The sequence below is a fragment of the Marmota marmota genome, unplaced genomic scaffold, assembly GCF_001458135.2.
Source record: "Marmota marmota marmota unplaced genomic scaffold, marMar, whole genome shotgun sequence".
NCBI lineage: Eukaryota > Metazoa > Chordata > Mammalia > Rodentia > Sciuridae > Marmota > Marmota marmota.
Genome location: NW_026000174.1, coordinates 53,923,352 through 53,938,872, shown reverse-complemented (window position 1 = coordinate 53,938,872; position 15,521 = coordinate 53,923,352). Strand labels below are relative to the sequence as shown.

Genomic DNA, 15,521 nt, shown 5'->3' with positions numbered 1-15,521 from the left:
GGTCCAGCGACGCCCCCGCCCCGTCCCCAGGCCTCGCGATGCAGCTGGAAGGGGTGGTGTGGGGCCGTGGGCCTAGCGCACGGCGAGCCCCGGTCCCCGCGATGGACAAAATACTAGCACCTACCCCGCGGGCTCTGTAGAGGACAGACAAGAACGGCGTCCCCATCCCCGGGCGCCCCCAGGGCTCGGCGCTCGCTTTGGGTCCCTTTGCTCTACCTTCCCTCGCCCCCACCCAGGCGCGCGCTCCCGCCTCCTCCTGGCAGCCCCTGGGAAGCGGGTTCTTCCGCGCGCGCTCTGGAGGCGGGGGGCGGGAACCCGGCGGAGGCCGGGAGCCTGGAGGCTTCCCCAGAGGCCGGCGGTGATGGCCGAGGCCGCCTCGCGGCCCCACCACCAGCACTTCCTGTTTGGTTTCTTTTAGACAAACTTTTTTGGACCGGGCCGGACGGTGGGGAGAAGTCCGCGGGCTGCAGGATGCGCGCCCCTACTGTGCAGCCCCTAGGACCTGCACCTCTGGTGGCCTGTGAACAGGGGCCGCGCCCTGCAGCCCGCCGAGCCCTGGGACTCGGGGGTCTCTTTGTTGAAGAACCAGGAGGGGGCGCTGTTCGCCCCTTGGCCTCAGCCCCCGGCTCAGCCCGGCTGGAGGGAGAATTCTGGAGTGGGGTGTCGGGCGAGCGAGTCTTCTCCGGGTCTCTGGGGTTTCGTCTGTAAGATGGAGCGCTGCCCCCGACGTCCCCTCGGCCTCAGCGTCTCAGGAGCCAGCTGCCCGGTTTCTTTTGTGCCCGCAGCTGTTAGAGGCGTCACGATTTCCAAAGGTGGGGTGGGGCCCACTTGTTCCCGGCAGAGCCCTGCCCCGGACCCCTGCAGCTTCTCCCGCCGCCTCCCCTCCCCTCCCCTGCCCGGCTCCCGGGCCTCCAGCTCGGCAGGAGGAGGGGCCGCCTTCCTGGGTGGGGCAGCAGGGGATTCCCAGCACACCCACACAGCCTTCTTGGGGTGCTCTTCACTTTGAACAACACGTTGCAAACACTACGCCCCAAATTATTTATTGAGCAAAGCCCAGCACAGTTGCAGCCACCTGGGGAGACAGCCTGGGACCAAACGAAGATGCCTGGCCTGGAGCTGACCCTTCAGGGTGGGGGAGGCAAATACTAATAAAGAGTTTCTATGGTGCACTGGGAGGTGAGGGGGACCGTGGGGAGGGGCGTGGCCTGGAGGCTGGGGGTGGCATTGACATCTTTAAATAGACACAGACCTCCGTGGTCAGATGGGCCTTCCCAGGGGCAGCTCACTGTTGAGCTTCAGCTTTGAGGAAGTGAGCTGGGCAGACAGCTGTGGGAAGGAAAGATCCCACAGGGCAGGCTGGTGCAAGGGGCCTGTGGCAGAAACACAGAAACAGGGGCTGGGGTGGACTGAGGGGCTGGGAGAGGAGAGGAGGCAAGCCAGCCAGGAAGGGTGGGAGCACACCCCCCTTTTTTTGCAGATGAGGGAATGTGGGAGATCAGAGATGATACATAAAAGCCACTTCTGCTTCTTCCCTGTGGCCACCCCCTCTCATGGCATCTCTGAAGCTGCTTTGGTTGAGGGAGAAACAGGCAAAGAAGGGGAGCCTCCCCTCTGAACACAACAAGGGCATTGTTACCAAGTATGGTCTGCAAGGCTGACCTGTTCTAGACGGCTCTGTGCATCCTACCAGCAGGGAGGTGGGTATCATCCCTGCACCCATTTAACAGGTGTGGAAACTGAGGTCCGGACAGCCTGTTCCTGGCCCCAAATCCCGCAGCCAGTAGGTGGCAGGGCCAGGATGTCAGCACCAGCCTTTGTGTGGTGATCTCTGCCTTTAACTGCTAAGCTCCGGCTCTTGGTGTTGGGTAGACCCATTCCTGGAAGCCGCGGGGACCTGTCTGCCTGCTTACCCAGAATGCACATCACCTCTGGGAGAGCGGCCTCCAGGGGCTGAGCGCCCCTTCAGGAAGCCCCGCTTTCCTGTCCTCTGTAGCCTCCTCCCTGGCCAAGGTCCTGAGCCGCCTCGTGGGGGAGGGAGGCCCCGGCCCGTGGGACCCGGGGCCCAGCTGTGCCCGTAACAGCACTGGCTGCCCTCAGGGGCCCTGGCAGGGTCACCAGGCCAAGCGGGAGGCAGGCCCACTCTGGGTTGAAGAGGACAGGAATCGTCCCCACACGCTGCCTTTGCCAGTGACCGTGGAGACAGGAGAGGCCCTCTCGGTGACTTCCCAGTGGTGACGGTGGCCACCAGAGGGTTGGCCCTCCCTCCCACACAGCAGCAGCTGGGGCAGCCCGGGATGCGGCCCTGTCCTGCCCTGCTCCCCCCGCCCCTCGCCCCCCAGCGCAGTGGGGAATGTTTTGATGGTTTTGTCCCCAAAGCTTCGGGCATGTTTATAAGAAAAGCTGCGGTTTGCCTCGGCCTTCCTGACCTGGGCGGCGTGGAACGAGGACATTCGGTGGCCTGAGGTGGTGGGCCGTGGGGCCGGGCAGGGCAGCTGGAGCCTGGCCTGTGGGGCAGATGGATGTGGGTGGCCGGAGAGTGGCCCTCAGGAGGCACAAACCTTCGCAGCGTCTGGAGACCTGACGGCCACTCTTGAAGACAAGGACTCTGGGTCCCAGGACAGGCCCTGGCTTCCCGGGCAGCAGAGTCTGGTGTGAGCTCGGCACAGTGACAGGGCCCGTGCCAGCTCCTGGTGGCAGGTGAGCCTCTGCCCTGCGGCGCCCAGGGCTCACGTTCCTGGAGGGCCTCGGGGTCCTTTCCTTGTCTTTAGTGGGGGGGCAAAGTCCTGCCAGAGGTGGCCCCGTCTCCCCTCTGCTGTCCTACTGGTCCTCTGTATGGCCCCCACTTTGGGGGCAGCAGGCCACTGAGGCCAGTAGGGGCGCTGAGACCCGGAGAGGTGGATGGCAACCCGCCCTCCGCTGCGGGGACAGGCCCATGGGGACAGGCCACTCTCCAGGGACCCACAGACCACACAAGCCTCCTGCAGCCCTGCCGTGTCTCCTTAGCCCACGTCCCAAGGACCCCCCCAAGATCTGCACCCCAGAGGCCTCTGTGCTGGGGTCAGTAACGCAGGCCCACGGGTGACACCTCTTCTGCCTCCTGTGACCAACCCCAGGACAGCCTTGTGGTCAGGCTTCCTGTCCTCCAGGACAGCCCTGGAGAGGCGGGTCACTGTGCCTTGGCCGGGTGGGGGGCATCTGGCCCTGGCAGCTGGCGGTCCTGCAGGGGCCAGGATGAAGCAGGCCAAGGGCGCCCCCAGCCCACCCCGACCAGCACAGCCCTCTGCCAGCCCTGCCCAGCGCCCAGGGCTCCACCTCGCGGCTGCCCTGCCCCAGACCCCATTTCCAGCTATTTGTCCCAGTGTGATAGCCCAACAATGGGTTCCAAGTGGCAGCCCTGCCCAGGACCTGCTGTGGTCACCCCAGGGCCTGAACCCAGAGAGGCGGGACCCAGGGGGAGCTCAGACACTGGGGACACCAGTGCTCTCAAGGGCAGGGACCACAGCGAGAGGGCCCCAGCTTCGTTCTGGGGTGGAGCTCACTGAAGTCCCCCTCCCCCATCTCTCTCTCTCTCTCTCTCTCTCTCTCTCTCTCACACACACACACACACACACACACACACACACGCACACACGCCTCTCAGGATGTGGTTCCCTTGGTTTGACTCAAGGGACACTTACGTAAGTCCCTCTGGCCTTAGTTTTCTCATCTGTAAAATGGGGGTGACTTGGGGCGATTCTGGGGTTCCTGCCCTGGACTGTGCCCTTCCCCCAGCCTGGCGCAGCTGCCTGCCGCCCGCTCTCCCCACAGATGGGGAGGGACAGTTACGCTGTAACGGAGCCCGGTTTGGAGAGGAAGTGGCCCCTGGCGGAGGAGCTCGGCCGAGCGACTTCCCCTTCAGTCTCCCGAGCTGCAGCTGGTGGTGTTCCGGGTCCCTGCCCCTCCGCCCCGCCAGCCAGCCCTCACGGGCTCGGTCTCCAGGTCTCCAAGTCGGGACAGCTCTGCAGTCCATCCGTTTCTATGGAAACCAGGCTTCCCGGGAAGGACACGGGGAAGTTGGGGAAGTCCTCCAGGACCTTCATAGGGACGATGCCCCATCTGATCTGCGGCCCAGGGCTGAGCCCGGGCTGGTGCCTGTTAATGATTAATTACTCTCCTCCGTGGAGCACATACCCGGTGCCAGGCCCTGGGCTGCTTGTTCTCATTCTCCTGCATCTTGAACCTGTGAGCTGGGTGGACGCAGTAATCAGGTTTCACAGATGAGATCGTGGAGGTTCAGAGAGGTTAAGTAACTTTCCTGAGATCACAGAGCATTTTAGAGAAAGAGTTGGGCTTTGAGCCCTAGTTTTTCTGGTCATTAAGAACATGCTCCCCTCCCCCACTCTGTCATTCTCTGTTGACACACCCCCAGGTGAACCCCTCTCTTCCTGGCCTGCTTCACACTCTGGGGACTTCACCCAATTCTGCTTACTGCCAGTGAGCGCTGTTTGGAGACTCCTGTTTGGGTGCTCAGAGGTCCCAGTGGGTGGGGGTCCCAGATGGACGGGGCCTTAGGGGGCCTGCAGTGTCCCTCCCCCTCTTTTGTTCACTTGTGATCCCGAGTGGGATTGAACCCAGGTCTTGAAGGGCTGGGGGCCTCTGCCTCTGAGCCACACCCAGCCCGGCCCCTCCTGCTCCTGAATCCAAGCCCCAAACTGGCGGGGCCCCTCGCGTGCCAGGCGCTGTCCTGGGCCAGGGAACAGAAGTGACAGACTGGTGCCCGAGTCGCTCACCTTCCTGCACTGGCCACAGCTTGCTGAGGTGGGGCCCAGGGTCCTCACCCAGCCCTCCCAGCCCTCCCGCCCTGCCATCGCACAGTCGCCCCCCCCCCATGGCCCTCTGCACGGGACATTTGCACTGGCGAATGAGTCCCATGTGTCCTGTCCAAGGCCACTTGACCCACAGAGACGAGTCAGCCTGGAACCCAGTTCTGCCCCATGGCCAAGCTGCCTTCCTGCCCTGGGCCACCAGCCTGCCGTGTCTGGGTGGCCTCTCACCTGTGGGGCCTTGGGCGTGCTTGGCAGAGCCCCTGTCCCTCAGGCCACCCAGATGCGGAGTGTCCTGGCTGCCGACAGAGCGCCTACTTGCACCTACGGTGCGCCCCAGCCTAGCCAGAGTCACAGGAGCACAAGACCAAGGGGAACCGCACAGCCTGCCGCTAAGCCCCTGGGGACACAAGCTGTGAGGGGCCAGTGGCCAGGAGGGGAGGACACTGGACCCTAGGGGAGACCCCTAGAGGAGAGCCAGGCAGTGGTGGCCTTCAGGAGCAAGGAGCGTGGGGACAAGGGACCCCGGGTGGCAGGTTCAGAGGCTGGCTCGGAGGCGGTCTGTGGCCACAAGCCCTTCTGCTCTAGGCAGCCACGCTAGTGGGCGGAGGGCGGCCTGCCCTGCCCAGCCCCAGCCTGCTGTGGGGAAGCCCGGGCTTCAGAGGTGTCCAGTGGGACAGGCGGCCCCGCGGGCCTGGCCCTGGCTTTTTCCACTGCACGGCTGAGTGGAGGAAGGGAAGTGGCCGGTGGGCCCAGCCTCCCTCAGCCTCGGCCTCCCTCAGCCTTTCCCCATCAGGAGGCCCGCAGACACCTGCTGCTTCCTCCCTCTGCCCTCGGGCTCTTCTTTTTTAAAAATCTATTCGTTCACTATTTTTTCTTCTACTTTGCCGTGTAGCATGGTGGCATTCTTAAGACCCCACCTCACGGGGAGCCGCTGTAGTGACCTGCCCGATGCCACACAGCTGGTTAGAAGACGCAGCCGAGATTCACACCCAGCGCTGCTGGCCCCCAAACCGGTGTTCGCCTGGGGTGCCCAGGGTGGAGGGGGGACAGGTGCCCGCACCATTTTAAGGTGCCAGGTGTCTTTTATTCTCAAAACTTCCCTGTGAGGTAGGGCCCCTTCTTTACCCAAGGACGGATAGCTAGACTGAGGTACAGAGAGGTTAAGTGACTTTCCCATAGGCGCACAGCTAAGAAGTGTGGATTGGGATTGGAAAATGACTTGAGCAGTTAAGCCCTTAGCCACGGCCCCTGCTGTGGCAGTTTGGGGCTTTTGGAGAAGCCGTTCTGCCCCTGCTTTGGCCATTTACAGGAAAAAAGTAGGGGGTTGTTCCCATTTCACAGATGAGAGCACTGCAACTCCCTGGAGCCAGTCGTTGAGGCTCAGCCCCTCCCACGGAGGCTGGGTGCCCCCTCAGGGCAGGGCCTGTCCTACCCCAGGTCTGGCTCAAGGCCGGCCCCACGCAGTGCTGCTCAGGGGTGGGGGGAGTCTCTCTGCCCCGAGGTCCTGGGAGGTGGGACTTGGAGCCCCACTTCACGGTGGGGGGACATCTTGCCCAGGGCCACAGCAGGGCACAGCAGGACTGCGCCATTGTCATCCATTGTCATCGGGTGGCCTGTCCTGCCTCCTTGGTGAGAGGGGATGGGACTCCAGGGCCACCTGGAAGAAGGGGGAGGGACACTGACGGCTGCCATTGGGGGGACATGGAGGCTCTGGCCAGGGGACACTGGGGCACGCCTGCTCTGGGAACCAGGTGGCACTTCGTCTTAGACTTCCACGCAGACCTGCCCTGAGCATTCAGGCTCATTCGCCGGCTCATTCACCTTAGGGACGTGAAAATGTGTGGTCCTGCCCAAACCCGGGCCGCCTTCTCGGTGACAAGCAGGGCCGAGGAGCCCAGGGCATCACCCCCGGGGCCAGAGCTGGCTCCCAAGGTCATGTGCAGTGTTTCTGTCCCCCGTGGGGAAAACCAGTCGCAGGGAGGGTGGCAGAACAGAGCCCAGTTGCTGGGAGGCTGTGGCGGGGGAGGAGTTGGGGTAGTGACCTGGTGGAGGTGGCAGCTCCGTGAGTGACTCAGGGACTAAAACCCACGCGGTCACACAGCAAAAAAGTTGCTGTAGTGTCCAGACGGGATGGCCAGGGCCAGGCGACCTGGGAGCATCCTTCCACGAGGGACAGGCCAGGGCACCAGGCTCTGCCCCCTGCCTCCCGCTGGCTCCTGTGGGCAGCCAGGCCTGGTGGCGGGAGGGACGCTCTTTACAGTTTCTGTCTGGATTCGCAGAAGGTGGTGGCCAGGGCTGAGGCATGGGGACAGCCATCGAGGTTGATGTGGACCCTCTGAGGGGCACGGGCTCCCTGGAGGTCCCTGAGCTCTTTCCCACGTCCCCAGGGCAAGGGAGAAAACGAGAGCCACCCCCATTCCCTAGGTGAGGGCCTCGGCCGGGGCTCAGGGGCCCTGTGACCCAGCTGTCACACCCACCACAGACCCCTGCTCTGCCGTCCTCCGTCCCTCCTGGACACAGCCCAGGAGACACTCTATGTATCCCGCGCAGAGCCCCCGACTCCTGTGCCCCAGGGGACTCTGTCCTGATGGCGCTCTGGGTGTTGGTCCTGTTGAGGACATTGGCAGGCTCATGAGGGACGCAAGCCAGGGGACATTCCTCAGTCCCTTCCTGCAGCCCTGGGTCACTCAGCCCTGGACAGCCGGTGCTCTGGAGGAGGGATGGTGGCCTCGGAGCTCTCTTGCCGTGCCGGGGTGGCCGCGGGTGGAAATGAGGAGCCAGGATACCCAGGGCACGTGGGGGCGCCACTGTCCTTCAGCGTGGTCTTGGGGACACCGTGGTTTCCTCATCCGCAGAGTGGGTATAAGTAGTGCCCCTCTTGCAGGGTGGCTGTGATTGGAGGAGCCCAGGGTCACCGTGGGCCAGCCGGGGGCTTTCCCCTTTCCTCACGACACTCCTGTCTCCTGTGTAGACGGTGCCAGCTGCTGACAGGACCAAGAACCGGAGCAGCCCATCCCTGACCTCCAGCGCCCAGCCCAGCGCCGGGCTCACAGTAGGTGGTCAAGACCAGCTGGAGGTGGCTGGGATTGGAGGGGTGGCAGATTGTGGGAGCTGTGGGGTGACAGAGGGCCGGGGGTGTTGGTGGGGGGGCAAGGCCTGGGCAGGACACCTGCCAACCTCCTTCCCCTGACTGCACAGGTGCCCCCTGGACGGACGCCCCTCCCCCTCCTCGGGTCCTGGGGTGTCAGGAGGTTGTCTGGAGGCTGGGGACGAGGCTAGCTGTGTGGTGGGATCGCCTGGGCAGTCAGCATGGCCCTGGACTCAGAAACCCTCCCGGGTTGGGCACGTGTCCCCTCTTTGGAGCCTCGTTTGACCTCCTGGCCCAGGCTCCGAGGGCAGTGGCTCCACCCGGGCCTGACTGCCTTCGCCTGGCCCAGCCCTCACCGGTGGGCTGCCGTGGCCACTCAGGTCCGACAGCTCGCAGAGGCGGCCTCAGCAGCGCCCCGCACCCATTGTACAGATGGGCCCGCCGAGGCCGCCTGCGCGGTCAGCTCCCGGGCCCGGGGGCGTGGCCTCCCCTGCTGTCGAAGCTGCGCAGGTGCCGAGGCCTGAGGCCAGTGTCTCCCGCAGCCCCTGCAGAAGTCGGGTCAAGGACACCATGGCGGCCAAGCAGCCCCCACCCCTCATGAAGAAGCACAGCCAGACGGACCTCGTGAGCCGCCTGAAGACCCGCAAGATCCTGGGCGTGGGCGGGGAGGACGACGACGGCGAGGTGCACCGCTCCAAGGTGGGCCTGCGCCCCTGGCCGCGGAGCGCCCGCCCCGGGAAGGGGAGGCCGGGGAGGGCAGGAGACTGGGGCCCGGTGCAGTTAGAGACCTAAGGGAGGTGGCAGGACTAGTGACCACAGGGAGGGCGGTTTGCTGGGATCAAAGTGGCATGGATGGTGGCCCCGGGTGGTGGGGTCAGATAGGACAGAGAGGGTGAGCCGCTTTCTTGAGGCCACAACCACAAGTGGCAGGAGCGTCCATTTTTAAGTTTTTATTTTGTTTTATTTGTTTTGGGTACTGGGGATTGAATCCAGGGGTGCTTTATACTTTACTTTTGGTTTTGAGAGGGTCTTACTAAGTCGCCGAGGCTGGCCTTGAACTTGCGATCCTCCTGCCTCGGCCTCCTGGTTCTCTGGGATTCCAGCTGAGCCTCCCTTCTTACCATTTTACCTTCAACTTTAAACCCAGTGCCAAGGCAGTGCGGGGGGGGCAGGCAGCCTCAGTGTGACCCGCCCAGCTCTGGGGGAGCCTTTTGCCAAGCAGAGGTACCCAGGTGGGCTCCTGAGTGTGCCCGGAGGACCCGCAGCTGCGGTGCTGAGAGCTGTCCCCCCCGACCCCTCCCTTGTCCACAGATCAGCCAGGTCTTGGGCAATGAGATCAAGTTTGCTGTCCGCGAGCCTTTGGGGCTCAGGTGAGCCTCAGCCCTGAGTGTCGTTTGTGGGAATGGGGTCTGTGTGTCGGGGGAAGTGTGGAAGACCCCCTTGTGTGGCCTTGGCCCTGCGTCTTCTTGCCCCTGTTCCATCCCATCGTGTGGCCTGTCCCCTCACCCAGCCATTACTGGGCATCTAGGCTGGAAAGGGGAGTCCCCTGGGGCCCGCCCGGGCTGACCTTGGGGGTCCGGGTGTGACCTTGCTCTCCTGTCTCCAGGGTTTGGCAGTTTGTCTCTGCTGTGCTCTTCTCCGGCATTGCCATCATGGTGAGTCCAACCGCCCTGTCCCTCTGCCACCTGGCTTCCCCATTGGCTGGACCGCAGGACCCAGAACTAGACTCGGGCCCTGGGTGTGGCTCCTGGCCTCTTCCTGCCCTCCCAGGGGCTCCTCCTGCCAGCCCCTGGCAGCCTGTCCCCATGCTGCCATCATGCTGGCCCTGGAAGGGCTTTCTGGTGTCTCCCCAGGCCTGTCCCCACCCCATCCCATGGGCTGCAGCCCAGCTCCTTGCCCCAGGAGCCCCAGAGCCTCCCTCCCTCCCTCCTGTGGAGGATGGGGCAGTTGTGGTCCTGACCCTGAACTGCCCCGAGGACACTGGCCCCAGTCCAGGGGGTACACCCCCTCCCTGAGCCTGACCTTGGAGCCCCCCTGCTGTCCACAGGCCCTGGCCTTCCCTGACCAGCTCTATGATGCGGTCTTTGATGGAGCCCAGGTCACGAGCAAGACCCCCATCCGCCTGTACGGTGGCGCCCTCCTCAGTGAGTATTCGGGGGGGGGGGGGCTGGGGAGGTGAGACCCAGCTGGGCTGAGGGAACACCAGGGGACCTTCCCCTGCACTGCGGGCCCTTCTTCCCTCGCTGGCTGCCGCAGCTGCCCAACCTGTGGTGCGTCTGCTGGGTGTGTGCTGCCATCTTGTGGCCACGGGTGGGATGCGCCAGGATTGGTGTCTGCCCGGCGGCCCCCTGGGCACTGGGATGCGGAGACAAGGAACCTGCCCTGCTCCCTCTAATCTGAGTCGCTCACTGCGGCTGGCTGGCCGGTAGGAAGGTGAACTGCAGTTTTCAAAGCTCGGCATCGGTGGCGTCCCTCCCTTCCCTAAAACATGCTATGGCTCCCTATCGCCTGCAAAACAAAGCCCTGGTGACTCTGCCTGACATTCAGGGTCCAGCCGGCTCCCTCTATCTGCCTCCCCCCCATCCTGCCAGGGGCCCTGGGCTCCAGCCACAGCTGATGGTGCCCACTCCCCAGTTTCAGAAGCCACCGTGTCCTTGCACATGCCCCCCTGAGGGGGGGACTGAGGGGGAGTGTGGGGGTGGGGCGGCACCGCCTTCGCACAGAGAGGGCTCTGGTGGGAGTTGGGGGTGCAGAGCATGCGAGGGCCCAGGGCGGCAGGAACGGATTCCATCAACGCAGGACTGAGGGAGACGCAGGCCCAGGTCTGGAGCTCCCCTCCCATTTGCAGTTGAAGGCTGAGTCCCAGCCAGGGACAGTGTTGGCTCAGTGTCCCACAGGGCCTTGGAAATGGCATGAGCAGATCTGGACCCAGAGGGCATGGGCTGGGCGCAGATGGGTTTCGACCTGCGAGTGAGCAGGGCTGGGGTGGGGACCTCTAGGTCTGGTCGTCTGCAGGGGGCCCGGGTAGGAGGAGCAGGCCCCTGCCCGGCCCCCGGGGCAGGTGGATCAGGCTGTCCCCACTCCCATGCTCCCTATCCCCGTCCAGGCATCTCCCTGATCATGTGGAATGCCCTCTACACGGCGGAGAAGGTCATCATTCGGTGGACCCTGCTCACCGAGGCCTGCTACTTCGGGGTGCAGTTCTTGGGTGAGTGTCGAGGTGGACAGTGTGGGAGACGCGGGAGGCGCGGGGGCAGCTCTGGGGCTGGCAGGAAAGCAAGGGCACCTGCCTGGGGGGAGGAAGGAGGGGACAGTGGCGCAGGACCCCGGGCACAGAGCTGGCTCAGTCCGGAGTCCTGTGTGCAGGGGGCACACATCCTCCCCCTGACCTCTGACCCCTCCCTGGCCTTCCTCCCTCAGTGGTCACTGCCACGCTGGCCGAGACGGGCCTCATGTCCCTGGGGATCCTGCTGCTCCTGGCCAGCCGCCTGCTCTTTGTGGTCATCAGCATCTACTACTACTACCAAGTCGGCCGGAAACCCAAGAAAGTCTAGCCGGCCAGGGGACCTGCCGGGCCTGGCCAGGGTGGCTGTGGGGCCTCGTTCCTCTTTGGTTCCTGGAAGGCAGGGGGCAGCCCTGCTCCTACCCAGCCACCCCAGGCAGCCGGTGGCACCTTCCTTCTCTCCGGGGAAGTCCCCAGATGTGGTGACCTCTGGCCTTTGGGTCTGACATGCCAGCTTGGGGGAGATGGGGCCTGTGTACCCCACTCCTCACCGCACACAGTAGCACCTCCTTCCCTGGGCACTCTTGGCCCCCAGGTCCCCTCGACAGGCACCGGCTGAGGATCGTGGTCACAGCAGCGAGGGCTGAGTGGGCTCCTCCCCAGGGAAGCCCCCCTCCCGTGGGAGAGGCTGTGGGCTGCCACCCCCCTGACCCCACCCATCTAGGGCCCGAGCGGCTGAACCTGACTTCTCTCTGTGCCTGGAAAAGCTGAGAACCTGACCCTGGCCAGTGTCCCTCAGTCCAGGCCCTCCTGCACCTGAGCACGCAGGCCCTCCGCAGCCCAGCCGAGGGCCAGGCGGGCGGCTGTCTCTGAGCTTCCTACGAGGATGGGCCACCTGCCGCTGGACGCTCTGGCCCCTCCCCAGGCCTGGTCCACCTGGGTCTCGGGGGCCTTGCTCTGGGCACTCTGCCCATGTCCTGTGTACACAGATGGACACACGGACTCGTAAGCTGTGGGCTCAGAAACGAGGAAGAAAACACTTGGTATCTCCTCGTCCCTTGGCATGTCCTCCAGGTCTAGTGTTCCCCGTCCCACCCCCTGTCCCCCGCTCCTTCCCCAGGGTGCTGCTGCCTGGCCCCTGGCTGCCCCTAGCGTGGCTGGGTGGGGCTCGGTGCCCCTCAGGCTCTGCAGGGGCAGTAGTAGCTTTCCAGCCTCCTGTCACCTCCCCCTCCTCCCCACATCGCCCTGGAGACGGCTGTCAGTGGCCCCTGGAGCTGTAGGGCCTGGTCTGGTTCCTGCGGGCCACCGTCCTCTGCCGTGTCCTGTTAGTCCTCGCCCCCGAGCGCTGCCTCCCTGCAGCACACAGGCTGCCTGAGGAGTGGTGGCAATGTCCCAGGGACAGGTGTGCAGAGCCCCAGCCCCGGGCCAGCCTGCCTCCCTTCTGGGGACAGCAGGGTTGGCAGTAGGTGAGGTGGCCTGCAGGTGCGGTCAGTCCAGCTGCTGCCACAGAGATGGTTGCAGGTGCCCCTCTGCCTGGGGACCCTCTCCTGCCCAGTCTGTGCCTAGTGTCCCTGCAGCCACACACCCGGTGGCCTGTGTCCAGCAGAGTGGTGGCTGTACCGGGTTACGTAGCTGAGGAGAGGGGCCTGCTGGTGGCTGGGCTGTGCTGCTGGTCATCATGGCCTGGCGGTGTGGGAGGGCGCTCTGAGTGGGCACCCTCCCCAGTCAGCTGGCCCTGGCCCTTGGGTCTCCCACCTCCTGCGCTGAGTCTGGAGCCCGGGCCTAGGAGCCCCTGCCACCCGCTGCCGCCCAGGGAAGGTGCCCCTGCCTGCAGCCGGAGCTCCGCCCTGTCTGCAAGGACCTTTGAAGACCCAGCTGATCCCCAGTCGTGACAGCTGGCCTGTCCTCCCCATAGCTGCTGGACATGTGGGTCCCATCCCTCTGGGGAGACGGAAGCCCTCGCTGCAGTCAGGCCGCCGTGGCATCTGCATGGTGGGGGCCACCGGTCAGAGACACTGGGCTGCGGAGGGCAGCCGGCCTTGCCCTGGGGGTGGCGCGGTGGGTCACACGGCCCTAGTCACACATCGCACTGAGCCCGGGGAGCCAGGCGAGGGCGCGGCTCACAGGAGGTCTGTGTGGCTTGGGGGCAGCAGGTTGGGGGGACATCAACATGGGGATGACGTGTGGCTGGGAAGGAGGCCATGACAGGGCAGGGGGTGGGGGCCCCGGGTCTCAGGAGGGAAGCCGGGGGCCTCTGCCTTCAAGCTGGGGGTACCTGCAGCCCCTGCCCTCCAGGCCCCTCCGAGTCACCCCCATTCTTCACGGTCACTATTTATTCTTTGTTCCTTTTTCTTTTTGTAAGAAACAGTCACAAAAACCAGTGCAAAACCCTCCGCGGCGTCCTGTTCTCTGTCACAAACTCCTCCTGAGGCGCGGCACAAAAGGGGCTCACGGGGGATGGTGACAGCTCTGTGGATCTCAAAACAGACCTTCAACATGCGACACACAGAGCAAGGGAGAGGGGCTGCTGGGCAGAGGGGCGGCCACCACCCTGGCTGGTTGGGGCCGTCGGGTCTGGGCCCCTTGGGCCCCCCGAAGCAGGCTGGGCACTAACAAGGGTGGGGGGAGGCTCAGCATGGGCAGGGGCCACCTTGCTGCTGGCTCAGTCGGGGACAGTCTCAGCTGGGCTGTTCTGGAGAAGCCCAGACGACCTGACCCTGCCCACAGATCAGGCTCGGCAGCTGGGCCACACCCACAGGGTCCTTGGTGCCATAGCTCTTGCCCCGGCGGGGGCTGAGTGTCTACCAGACCCTGACGGTGACTTCAGGGGATCTTGCAGATTGTTACCAGCCTGAGCAGATGCCACAGGGACAGAAACCCTGTGTCCCCTTCAAGCTCAGAGGTGCAGAGGGCAGGGAGTCGTGTGGGGGTGGACAGGCTCCTCGGCACTTTTACAGAAAGCCCTTGGGGAGGAGTCTCGGAGCCACTCTGGGCCCGCCTGGGCCCCATGCCCCTCCTGATCTGCCCTTCATCGACACCCTCACTCTTATGGGCCCTGGAGGCTTGGGGTGCCCCTGGACCCGGGCTGTCCAGCCTAGACGTGGGATTTCTGGTCAACCCGGGCCAGCCGTCTGCCTTCCGGGAAGCTGGGGCTGAGGGCTGGGCAGGTCCAGAGCAGGCAGGCCCCTGGCCCTGGCCCTGTCTCAGGTGAGGCTGGGCTGGGGCTGGCCAGGCATCTTGCCATCTACTTGCCAACACTGATTTGGAATGTGACGCCTGTACAGATGTGAGGTTGTGTGTGGGGGAATCTGTGGGTCTGTGGGGAAATCTCTGCTGCAGCCTGGGGGGGGGACACAGAAGTATCACGTGGACAATAGAAGGACAGGACACTGTGTTGCAGCAGAAATGGCTGAGATGCCTGAGGGGCTCTTTAGCCTACAGACAAGAGGGCTTCTGGGAGCCAGTGTGTGAACTTGACCCTCAGGAAGGGCAAGGAGCAAGTGGGACGCACAGACGGAACCAGAGGAAAGCAGAAGCCTGTTCTGTCTGTCGAGCTGATTGGGGTGGGAGCAGTGCAAAGGCTGCCGGGGGAGGTAGTGAGCTCCCTGTCCCTGGAGGTATGCAAGAAGAGGGTGGAGAATTCTTGGCAGGAGTCTTGCAGAACATATCCAAGCCTCCATTCTGGGTGGGAACCGGGAGAACCAGAAGATTTGGGGGGTTTCTTTCATCCTGGGGCCAGGGAGTTGGGGATGGACAGGGAGGAGGAGCCTGTGGGGAGAGGTGGGCAGTGTGCCCCAGGGGAAGCGCTGTGTGTCCATGGCAGGGGGCTGGTGGAGAAGTGGGGAGGTGAGGGAAAGGGGGACAGCGATCGACTTCTTAGCTGCAGAGCCGGGAGGGGGCATTTCCTGGCAGCTCGGCCCATGTTTCCTGGGAAACCAGGATCCTGAGCCAGAGGGTATGTGAGCAGCCGATCCCATGGTGTCCCGGATGGAGGGACGCACCTCAGAGAGGAGGCAGGTTCTTGTTCAGAACCACCACACATGTGCTGTGTGATGCGACAGCCCACAGTCCCTCTCTGGGCCTCACAGGTGATTTGGTCCGACAGATGGGGACAGGAGGGACTGCCAGCGAGGCCACTCCCGGAGCCGGTGTTTGGCAGCAGCCCACCTTGGCCCCTGTTGACAGTGGACACAGCTCCGTCCCCTGGCAGTGCAGGGACTGCCCTCCAGGTTCCGAGCCCCCGAGGGTGAGGCCACCGAGTCTCCTGGGGGCTCTGGGGCTTTGTCAGTGTCTTCTTGTGGCCCGAGTCCTCATTTTCTTGGCACCAGGTCGCGAAGCTGTGGGGAGAGAGGGCCCAGGCCCAGGCGCGCCCGGGTCCGGCTGGGCCGAGAGGCCTGGCCTTGCT

At 64.4% G+C, this 15,521-nt stretch overlaps 1 protein-coding gene across 2 annotated transcripts; it reads left to right on the top strand.

The window, feature by feature from the left end:
* The first annotated feature begins 7,770 nt into the window (after nucleotides 1–7,770).
* On the top strand, nucleotides 7,771–13,509 carry Tp53i11 (tumor protein p53 inducible protein 11). 2 transcript variants are annotated; one of them, XM_015477811.2, is made up of 7 exons: nucleotides 7,771–7,857; nucleotides 8,436–8,592; nucleotides 9,205–9,263; nucleotides 9,500–9,548; nucleotides 9,941–10,037; nucleotides 11,000–11,101; nucleotides 11,314–13,509. In XM_015477811.2, the coding sequence occupies exons 2-7, from the start codon at nucleotides 8,464–8,466 to the stop codon at nucleotides 11,445–11,447; spliced, it is 570 nt and encodes a 189-aa protein (XP_015333297.1). In that variant the 5' UTR covers nucleotides 7,771–7,857; nucleotides 8,436–8,463; the 3' UTR covers nucleotides 11,448–13,509. The 2 variants fall into 2 exon arrangements, with proteins under 2 accessions (XP_015333297.1, XP_015333298.1); XM_015477812.1 differs by lacking the exons at nucleotides 7,771–7,857; nucleotides 8,436–8,592 and having other exon boundaries at nucleotides 9,224–9,263; nucleotides 9,941–9,960.
* Nucleotides 13,510–15,521: the final 2,012 nt, after the last annotated feature.

Coding starts and splice junctions, on each gene's coding strand:
- Tp53i11 (XM_015477811.2), top strand. CDS start 8,464: ATGGCGGCCAAGCAGCCCCCACCCCTCATGAAGAAGCACAGCCAGACG. Junction 8,593..9,204: donor GCGAGGTGCACCGCTCCAAG/GTGGGCCTGCGC, acceptor CCTTGTCCACAG/ATCAGCCAGGTCTTGGGCAA. Junction 10,038..10,999: donor GTACGGTGGCGCCCTCCTCA/GTGAGTATTCGG, acceptor ATCCCCGTCCAG/GCATCTCCCTGATCATGTGG.